The sequence below is a fragment of the Heptranchias perlo genome, chromosome 29, assembly GCF_035084215.1.
Source record: "Heptranchias perlo isolate sHepPer1 chromosome 29, sHepPer1.hap1, whole genome shotgun sequence".
In the NCBI taxonomy this organism is placed as follows: Eukaryota; Metazoa; Chordata; class Chondrichthyes; order Hexanchiformes; family Hexanchidae; genus Heptranchias; species Heptranchias perlo.
The window spans coordinates 24,204,588-24,215,105 of NC_090353.1; the positions used below are offsets into that span (position 1 = coordinate 24,204,588).

Consider the following 10,518-nt stretch of genomic DNA (forward strand, 5'->3'; position numbering starts at 1 on the left):
AATCATGAATGGTTTTGATAGAGTAAATAAGGAGAAACTGTGGCAGAAGGGTCGGTAACCAGAGGTGATTGGCAAAAGAACCAGCGGCAACATCGGGAAGCATTTTTTAAGCAGCGAGTTGTTATGATCTGGAATGCACTGCCTGAAAGGGTGGTGAAAACAAATTTAATACTAACTTTCAAGAAGGGAATTGGATAAATACTTGAAGGGAAAAGATTTACAGGGCTATGGGGAAGGAGCAGGGGAGTGCGACTATCTGGATAGCTTTCAAAGAGTTGGCACAGGCACAATGGGCCGAATGGCTCCTCTGTGCTGTATCATACTATGAAACTACTACTACTATGAAAATGTGGCTTTGGAATGCCAGGTCGGGAGGTGACCACAAAACTACCTCCTATTCGGGAGTCCAGGTCACTACCCAGGTTTTGAAATCTAGATAGGACTGACCTGCCATTCAGTGGGCTGGTACACTAGGTCTCAACAAGAGTCTTGGCCATCAGTGATTAGTTTATAGGCCAGGGATGTAGAAAGTCCAGGTTGGGAGTCCACTCCCCCAGTCCTGCCCCTATCTACACTGTTGGCCTTGTTTGGGGTGGGTGGAGGCTCCACTCCATCAGCAAACTGTGGCAGAGGCTGGGACTCAACCTATCTGGGGCCTGGCCTACTTTGCTTCTCTTCCGCCACACTCACACTAGAATTACAGCAGGAGTCATCCAAAAGGACTGCAGATCTTTGGCCCCATGACAAAAAAAAATACATTTTTAGTTCTTTCTTTTGATGGCTCTTAAATCATGCAGATGTTGCAGAGCAGCAGCTTACATTGTGACCTTTCATTCAGTGTACCAGTATTTACTATCATTATACTTCTTTAATGGGGAGATTGCTTTCAAAAATGCATGTTTCAGTTGAAGGTCACTTGCCCTGAAAGTAGGCAATAATTAAATAAAACAAAGGAATTACATTGTAATGTAAACTAATTTTATTTTTTGTTCACATTCAAATGTTTTACTATGTAAAAAGTGTGGACGTCCACTTCTTCAATGACTAATACAAAGGTTCTTTAATATTGGAGGTTAAGGCCCAGCAAATTAGTGTGTTGTTTGGCATGTCGCAGGCTGCCCATGCTACTGGGTTTTGGGATGAAGTCTGATAATTTATGGGAATGGTGAATGAGCGAGGTGGGACAAGCTTCCTGAGTATGCGAAACCCCCTGACAGTATGTGGGGTACAGGGCAGGCATGTGATTAACATTCAGATTTGGAGCAGGGATCCCATAGTGAGACTCTGGGAGGAAAAAACTGGCCAAAGCCTTATGATGTTGAATTTGATCGTGTAGACCTGCACTATGTTGTTGCAGAGTGGAACAGTCTGGTACCTGAATATTGATGTTTTCATCAATTAATCCAATCTTTGCAATGGAACCTGCAACAAACATATCATATAGAAGATAAGATTATTTTTTAAAAACAAAGTTCATATTGTGAGGTAAATCGAAACACTCTGTGCCACAGAAATGAAACAGGGGTTTATAGATACCCAATCCACAAATTCCCAATCTTAAGCTAGCTGTGTGGGAAGGTTCCAAGTGAAAGCCAGACATTTCTGCATAAGTAGTTATGGAATAATTAATGAAAGGAGTGAAGGAATTATTCTAGGTTTCTCTTGCACACCTCCTGGTATAACATCGGTCTCTAGCCTGGCCTCTTTGCTAGGGAAGGTGCTCCTAAATGGGAAGTGGAAAACCAGCCAGGGTTCCCACCACTGATTTCTGTTTACTGATGTTTGCTGGAAAATACATGTGTGAATTTTGGATGAGGACAGGTTCAGGCATAGCTGTGATGCCCTCTACTGTTGAATAGTTTACAAACACACTCCTTTCAGGTTCACACATCAAGAATGGCCACTTGGGCAGGGTACCAAAACAGATTAGGCAGCCCAGGAACAATTTGTCATGAAGATAGAGTCTTTGTCCTGTATCAAATAGGAAACATTTCTGTACTTTATGTCATACAGTTTTGAAATAACTAGAGTTAAGATGGAAGTTGACTTCAAATGTCCAGCTTCAAGATGGAGGCCTAGAGACAAATGGTCTATGGGACCAGACCAGGTTTTTAATCTCTAAATTAGTCAAGGTACAGAGGCTTTGTTGTAGGTGCAAATGAAATGATACATGGTTAGAGCATTAATAGATATGCAAGACCTGGGTGAGGTGGTAAACAACCTGCTAGTCAATTCATTCTATACATAATATGCTACACTGTATCCTTGATCTTGGTTGATTGACAGCCTTTGGACTTGATAAGTATTGGAGATTTTTCTTGAGTCTTTAGTTCAGTTCATTTGTGAAACTAAAGTATTCTACTAGGAGTTTCTTATTGATTCTGTGAATTATCTTATTTGTAAATAAATCTGACCACAGTCTACTCCTGTTAATTTACAGTTGCTAAATTCGAATTTTGGGATAATTCATTTTTTTAAGTGATAAATAAGCCTCCTGTGCTGTGTTATTCCAATTGCTTAATTTGAAATAACTTGGATTTTTTTTTAGTTCAAAACGCAATTTTGAATTGTCAAGGGTAGACAGTATGCAACCTCTGACCAGTATTTCCAGGACTTGAACTAACTAACCAGTGGTCCCAAAAAAAACCCCCAAATCTTTGTAATATGTCCTTTTTGTGGAGTCAAGAAGAAGCTGTTGGCCCCTCTCGTCCTCTCCTGATCGCCTCCCCTTTCCATCCCTCTCGGACTTACTTGTTGGCTACGGCGCCGGCCAAAATTGGTGATGGTGGTCCACAGATCACCTGAATGATGGGTGATGAGGCCCAAAGATGAATTTAAGAGTCTCCTCGGGCTTCTCCATTCTAGTGCGCCGCCGGAATCGCGGCCGGTTTCGGGCGCCAACAAATTTAAGCTCCTGTGACTCCTAATAACTGCCAATATTTTTTCAGAATTTTGACACGTGTACCTGGACGTTGGTTGGTGCTGTCCTAAATGCTGATAGTACCAAAGACATCAGGAAAGACTGCAGTCTGCGCCAACTGGATCAAGTCTTCTAGATTTTACAGACCGCCTGCTTATCAGATTGACGTTATGCTCATGAGTTAGCATTACATTCAGACACTAAACCCAATTGAATTTTTGCCTGGCCTAAATAGAAGTGCATTTTTTACTCTCACTGTCGACAAAGCTTGCATCTGGCCGCTTGGTATCTCTCAGGATGGATACACAATATTGGAGATAGCAACAAAATGATGTCTCTGTCAATTGAAAGGTGATAGCGTAATGAAAGGAGTCAATGTATGTGCATTCCTGCTAGTATTGAGTGTGATCCCAATCCTGAGCTAGAGCTTTTGTAGTCATCTCAGATTTGGCTTATTTCCTTTCTAACTGTGCATGCAAGGAGCTCTTCACACATGCAATTGCATTCTTTTGGGAGTCAGAAACGTTCAGATCTTTTGTCATTACACAAACATACACACACAGTGCAATTACCATTTTTGTGATTTAAGATTCTCTTATATGTACTTAGCTTCGGGGCGGGGGGGTGGGGGAGTCATACTAACTAGTGTTGTCTTGCGCAACCTTATGACTTCATGTTATTCAAAAATAAGTAATATAATATTAATAATCTTAAATAGTAAATGGTCAGGAGGAGCGTTCCTGCTCCTCCTGGCTCCACGGGAATGTTTAAAAATGTTTAATTTTTTTTTGTTAAAACTACCTTTTGTTGCAGCTGAAGAATTCTGAGCCAGGCAGGACCAACACTGCCCCACTCAGCAAGGTGACCTAACACAGGCGTTAGACCCCTCAATTACATATGTAAGGTGCCCGATGCCTGTTTCAGGCAGCCGCCAGGGACGCCTGAAAAATGGTCCGACTCCATTTCGGGTGGGACATTTTTCAGGCGTCCTTGGGGCGCAGGTAGTTGGTCCCAGAAATTGGGCCTCGTTGCACCTGTTTTACACCCGTAAAACAGGCGCGAGGTCCAGTTTCAACCCCACTGAACCCAAGAGACAATCCACAGCAGATCTGAAATTTGTAACCAGGTTTCTAGCCATTTTCTTCATTTTTGGTTCGTACGTTCCCTAACTCGTCAGTTCTGATTTGCTGCTGTCTTACTATAAAGGCAATTGACAACAAAAGTGGCAAAATATTGATGGCAAAAGTGTGACTGAAAATCATGACAACAGGAAGTAAGATGAGTGTATACAGGAATTGCATGCAATACGTAAAACATTTAATATAAATATAGAGTTATGTATATACACACACACAAGAATCCAGCTGAAGAGAGAATCTCGAACTATGCAGTTTTCATTTTCTTACCTGTATTTGTTGTAACTATGTGCTTTGCTTCCTTTTCTCTGCTAGGCTGCAGTGTAGCCAGAGTTGTGGTTCTTATTACAGATGTTGATGGGTTATCTATGGAGTCACAGAATTCCAAGCCTTTTTGTTGGATGTGATGTTTGTCTATTTCCAATTTGCCTTTGCTTTCTCTCCTGTTACCCTTTTTCATCCGTTCATTTTCTTCCATCAGAGGCTCATCTTTCTCTCCACTGCGCTGATGCTTGCGATACTTGGCTCGTCTATTTTTGAACCACACCTAAAATAGGTGAATCATAAGTTTTCTTTTGTTTAAAAGGCGTGGACTTAGTCAGTAAACAAATAGTGTACATTTTTCAAATAATCAATTCAGAACTGTGAAGCATGTTTGCACTAAAATTCAGATACAATCACAAACCCACATTGCTGAACTCCCTGATGAATTAGGAAACAATTCAATTCCCCTTTCAAAGTCTCCACAGGGGGCAGTATTTATTGCACTAGGAAGCAGTCTACTCCGTGAGACAATGGTTCTGAACATGAAGAACGTATTTCCTTATGCTAAGTTAGCTCAGTTTAGAATTAGGTTCTTCTGTCCTGGATTTGAATAAAATACATTTCAGGTTTTCAGTTGATTCACAGAATAGTGCTAGTGATTTACAGTTATTGGTGTGGTGGCAATTTTAGAAGTGGGTATATAGTACAGGATTTATTTTCTAGGACTGTTTGGGGCACATCTTCCTCCAAAAAATGTTGATTTTTAACACTTTTTAAGTAGAGTAATAAACACACTATTTTCTGATGTATAAGTTAGTTCATATAAGAGAATATACCCAACTGAGCTGGACAGAAAGCAACTGTAATGATGAATTACAGGTGTTGTGCTAGTCTATTATTAAGAAAATTGTTTCTCGACTCTTGTTTTAAGTTGTTTCTTGCCACAGCAACTACACTTTGAGCCTAGAATTACAGTTGCTGATATTAGTGGCTGTTTACATACTTATATGATATTCCCTTTACTGTTTGAATGTAGGGGTTAATCCATGTGATTTTAGACAGGTTGACATCTCTGTTAAACACTCTCCATCTCACTGAGGCAATAGACATAGTCAATCAAGCCATTTTCTTCCACCACAAATACCTCCTCTTCCAATGCAGCCAGTGCATCTCCAGCAATGACTTCTCCTCCTGTCTCTGTACAATCATTTCTGTTGTGCCCCAAAGTTCTTTCCATTGGCATGGAGGTCAGTTTCCTCTCAATCCATCCCATTGACAATATGGAGCTTCACATAATGTCTGGTGCAGAACTGGCAAAGTTCTTGCCCAACAATGGCCAGTTTCAGTAACGGGCAGTGTTGGTACTGATGTACACCCAAGGCTGACCCACAGAAATTATATCAGCCATACTGTAATCTCTGGCCATCACTGAATATACCTGAATTCTTGCCTCTGGAAGGTTGACATACATTGCAAGCCTCTCCCTCATCTCCACATCAGGATAGTGTGTTTTCTGAAAAGCTCTCTCCAGTGCCTCCAGCTGTTGGGTTGTAAAGGCTGTCCTGCTCCGTCTCTGTTTCTGATGACAACTGCCATATCTCGCTTCTAGAATTATTTCTTCAAAACATTAATAAACATCTGTTTAAGTAAAATGAATCTGGATAATTCACTCTTCATGAACAAGATAGGCAATGCCTTTTACACTTGCTGAGAACTATGGTAATACTTTTTTTTAAAAATTGTCCTCAGGATGTGGATGACACTGGTATTTGTTGCCTATCCCTAGTTGACCCATGAAGGTGGGAGTGGGCGGCCATCTAACGATGTTTTCCTTTATGCTTAACTGACTTCTAGGCCACTTCAAAGGTCAATAAAAGTCACCCACTTAGTGTGAACTAACATTATGTGTAGGCCAGATCAGATAGGGGTGGCAGGTTTTCTTCCCTGAAGGATATTAGTGAACCAGTAGGGTTTTTACAACAATCTGGAAGCTTTAATGGTCATTTTTCTGGTTCCAGCCCACAATTTACCAAAATTATTGAATTGAATTCAACCAATATTAGAAATTGAATTCATGACCTCTAAGTTCCTAGTGCAGTATCATATCCAAAAGTAAAATACAACACAACATAATAGAACACATTTATTTTGTGGTCCAATGTCTGCATCTCTTGAATTCCCAAATGGTGAGCCCCTAGACTACTCCACATTGCCTGGAGAAGACAGCAACAGAGTCTGGCTATTTCCCTTTCGGTCGGTGGGTGGGAAGGGAGAGAAAATAAACTTTGGAGAGTACAAAAGAAATCAAACTCAGCACACAATAGAGTCAAAAGAAAAAGTCAGAGAAAAATGGCAACAAGAGCCAGCAACAAAAAAAGAACAGTATCTAATGTAATGACAGAGTAAAAGGATTCCAGTTGGCTAACCCAAAGCTGTTCTTGATTCTCACAGCACCACCTTGAGGGAGTCTGTAAAATACAGAATGGCTACAGAAACGGTGTCAAATGTTAGAATTCACATAGTAGTCATGGGTCCTTTGGCAGCCAAAAAGTTGACCTATGTAATTACTTGGTATAGACTTTTAGTAAGTATGATGTTGAAAAGGAAAGAAAACAAGTTACTGGAAGTAATCCAGTTTATTCACCCAAAGCACACAGTGGGATCAATTTTCAACTTGCCATCTAGGGGTAAAACTGGCATTATGGGTTGCCTGCCCCTTAAAATGAAAACCAATTTTTATTTCTAATAAAATTAATGGAAATGACAATGGGTACAGTATGTAGAGTAATAGGTACAATAGTGTAGTGGTTATGTTACTGGACCAGTAATCTAGAGGATGTCAGTTTGAATCCCACCATGGCAGTTTGAGAATTTGGATTTAGTTTAAAAAATTTGGGATTTTTTTTTAAAAGCTGGTATCAGTAAAAGTGATCATGAAGCTGTCGGATTGTCGTGAGCTTTAGGGAAGGAAACCTGCAGTCCTTACCCGGTCTGGCCCATATGTGATTCTAACTGCCCTCTGAAATGACGTAGCAAGCCACTCAGTTGTATCAAACTACTACTAGTGGTTTAAGAAGGTTGCCCACCACCACCTTCTCAGGACAACTAGGGATGAGCAGAAGTGCCAACCTTGCCAACGACGCCCACATCCCGAGAATGAATTAAATAAAGGTTTCTATAACGGGCGGCTGATTGGCAACCCCAGTTTTACGCCTGGGAGGTAAATTGAAAATATATCCTAGGGTGTCTGAATTTCCTTGGGATAACTTTAAATTCCAGAATAGAACTAGAGTGACAGTGTTTGATGGATCATAAACCTGTAGGGCATAATTTATGTTATGGTCTGTTCTTGTTTCAAATGCTGTCACTGGAAATAGGGCACCTAATCCCATGGTGACTATTTCTCTGCTGATGTAGGCATAATTAAATGATTGCAGCAATGGAATAATTCATTAGTTCATTCCCACTTCAATTTTCACTCTTTCCTCCCCTCCTTACCTGAAGGGGGGTACTCATGCTGGGGTGTTGTACCTGAAGGGGGGAACTCATGCTGGGATGTTGTACCTGAAGGGGGGGAACTCATGCTGGGGTGTTGTACCTGAAGGGGGGAACTCATGCTGGGATGTTGTACTTCAGGTATTGGTAGCCCTCTGGCTCCCTGCCCACATGGACACTCTTGTACTTGTCAAGCCAAACACTGGGTTCTGGCAGGCTATTTGGCCACAGGGGCCAAGCACACTCCTGTCCTCATGTGATGCCCGTAGACATGCACTTTCCACCAGGAGTCACTGGATACCCATCAGAAGTGGGAACCATTGATTTTCTCTTCCTTTAGACCCGAGATACTGAGACCCAACTGTAGTTCCCTCATTGCAGAGATCAGCTAACTCAGCACAGACCAGGGTCTGAACTAGAGACCTTTCTTGTCTGTTTGGCTTACTACCACATCTGGCAGTGAGCATTCAGATTATGTTATTTAACAGAGCCCGATAATTCATTAATTCTATAAATGAAACTGGTTAAATAACATTATCCAAAATTATTACCTTCCACATAACTGAAGGAACATTTTTAGTAATGCATTAACGTACATATTAATTTATTGATTCTGATAGATAGAGAAGTGAACCAACAAAGTATAAGAAGCAACTTACAAAATAAACAAAAATTACTTCAAATTATCTTTAGCATTTTTTTCCTCTCTCCATTTATAAGAAATAAGAACATAAGAAATAGGAGCAGGAGTAGGCCAATCGGCCCCTCGAGCCTGCTCCGCCATTTAATAAGATCATGGCTGATCTGATCCTAACCTCAAATCTAAATTCATGTCCAATTTCCCTGTAACCCCTAATTCCCTTTACTTCTAGGAAACTGTCTATTTCTGCTTTGAATTTATTCAATGATGTAGCTTCCACAGCTTCTTGGGGCAGCAAATTCCACAGACCTACTACCCTCTGAGTGAAGAAGTTTCTCCTCATCTCAGTTTTGAAGGAGCAGCCCCTTATTCTAAGATTATGCCCCCTAGTTCTAGTTTCACCCATCCTTGGGAACATCCTCACCGCATCCACCCGATCAAGCCCCTTCACAATCTTATATGTTTCAATAAGATCGCCTCTCATTCTTCTGAACTCCAATGAGTAGAGTCCCAATCTACTCAACCTCTCATCATATGTCCGCCCCCTCATCCCCGGGATTAACCGAGTGAACCTTCTTTGTACTGCCTCGAGAGCAAGTATGTCTTTTCTTAAGTATGGAGACCAAAACTGTATGCAGTATTCCAGGTGCGGTCTCACCAATACCCTATATAACTGCAGCAATACCTCCCTGTTTTTATATTCTATCCCCCTAGCAATAAACGCCAACATTCCGTTGGCCTTCTTGATCACCTGCTGCACCTGCATACTAACTTTTTGATTTTCTTGCACAAGGACCCCCAGATCCCTTTGTACTGCAGTACTTTCCAGTCTCTTGCCATCAAGATAATAATGTGCTCTCTGGTTTTTCCTGCCAAAGTGCATTTAATTTATGCTGGTTTATATTCCATCAGGCACTTCCATTGTGGTTCTATTATGGAACTTAAAGTTATCCCAGGGAAATTCACAAACTACTTTAGGTAAATAAACTGGATTATCTTCAGTATCTTGGTTAAAAGATAAGAAAGACTTAGAGATTTATATAGCATCTTATCGCGTCCCTCAGAAACATTTCAGAGCACATTGCATACAATAAATTATTTTGAAGTGCGGTGACTGTTATGGGGTTTGTTTGCTGATGACATGATGTCTCGATGCAAGTGCACAAAACAGATACATTATTTTAACACTACTCAGGAGAGACAATTCAATTGAGGAATTATTTCAGGTATTATTTTTTTTAAATGTCCTCCTTAACCCTGCTGAACTTTGCCATTTGAGATGCAAACTAAAGAAGACCACATTTACACTGCAGTTTGAGATCGGAAACCATGAAGTACTGGAGGTTCTACAACATCATTATAAAGATGGTATGTGACTATACCCTGGGTTATCTGCTTCAGTGCTGAAGTAGAGCCTGAACCCCCCTAAACTTTGACTTAGAGGCAAGGGTGCCATCATTTGAGGCTAAGCTGATCATTTAAAGTTGAAAAGCACAAGTATTAATACAACAATTGAGCAGCAGTCACAGTTTGTACTGTAGTTACCTTCTCTTTTACCCAGGGTCAGAATAATGAATACTTACCAGCTAAGTGTTCAGCCACAGTGAGGGTTTGAATTAATGGCCGCTGTCCTCCTGACTGTGTTTGTTGTAACTGTTCATTCACTTGCTGGTGCAAGTAAAATCCTGCAGCTAGGGAATTCATGCTCTGCAGACAATGGCTGTTCCCTCTATAATAATACAGTGTATTCATTTTCTTTGGGAAACTTTGTTATATAGAGGTGAAGACTTTTTTCTTTATTTTTCAAATTAATGATACCTAAAAGAGAAAAAATATGCTATTATTCTGCTCAATATACTAGATTAAAATATTTTAAAGTGTATTTGTTTGGTATTTTCCACTCCCTCCTCTTGTACCATCAACAAATAGACAGGAGACAGTAGGATAATTCTTTGCTATACTGGAGTATGTTGAAAAAGTTTGACAGGGCACTCATTAACAAACATGAAGTTTCTACAGGCACATAGATCATTATAGATGGTTGCACTCTCACCCGACTCAGA

The 10,518-nt window shown here is 40.6% G+C and overlaps 1 protein-coding gene across 1 annotated transcript; it reads right to left on the reverse strand.

Moving 5' to 3' along the window:
* Positions 1-974: 974 nt before the first annotated feature.
* On the reverse strand, positions 975-10,261 carry LOC137299770 (diencephalon/mesencephalon homeobox protein 1-like). Its single transcript, XM_067968714.1, has 4 exons — positions 10,039-10,261; positions 5,759-5,937; positions 4,327-4,603; positions 975-1,422 (listed from the first exon to the last, which is right to left on the reverse strand). Exons 1-4 carry the CDS (start codon positions 10,205-10,207, stop codon positions 1,061-1,063), a joined length of 987 nt encoding a protein of 328 aa, XP_067824815.1. The 5' UTR covers positions 10,208-10,261; the 3' UTR covers positions 975-1,060.
* Positions 10,262-10,518: the final 257 nt, after the last annotated feature.

Excerpts from the sequence above, each read along its gene's own strand:
- LOC137299770 (XM_067968714.1), bottom strand. The coding sequence starts at position 10,207 with ATGAATACACTGTATTATTATAGAGGGAACAGCCATTGTCTGCAGAGC. Across the intron at positions 4,604-5,758 it reads TTCCAGAGGCAAGAATTCAG|GTGTGGTTCAAAAATAGACG; the intron begins GTATATTCAGTG and ends CACCTATTTTAG. Across the intron at positions 1,423-4,326 it reads CATAGTTACAACAAATACAG|GTTCCATTGCAAAGATTGGA; the intron begins GTAAGAAAATGA and ends TGTTTGTTGCAG.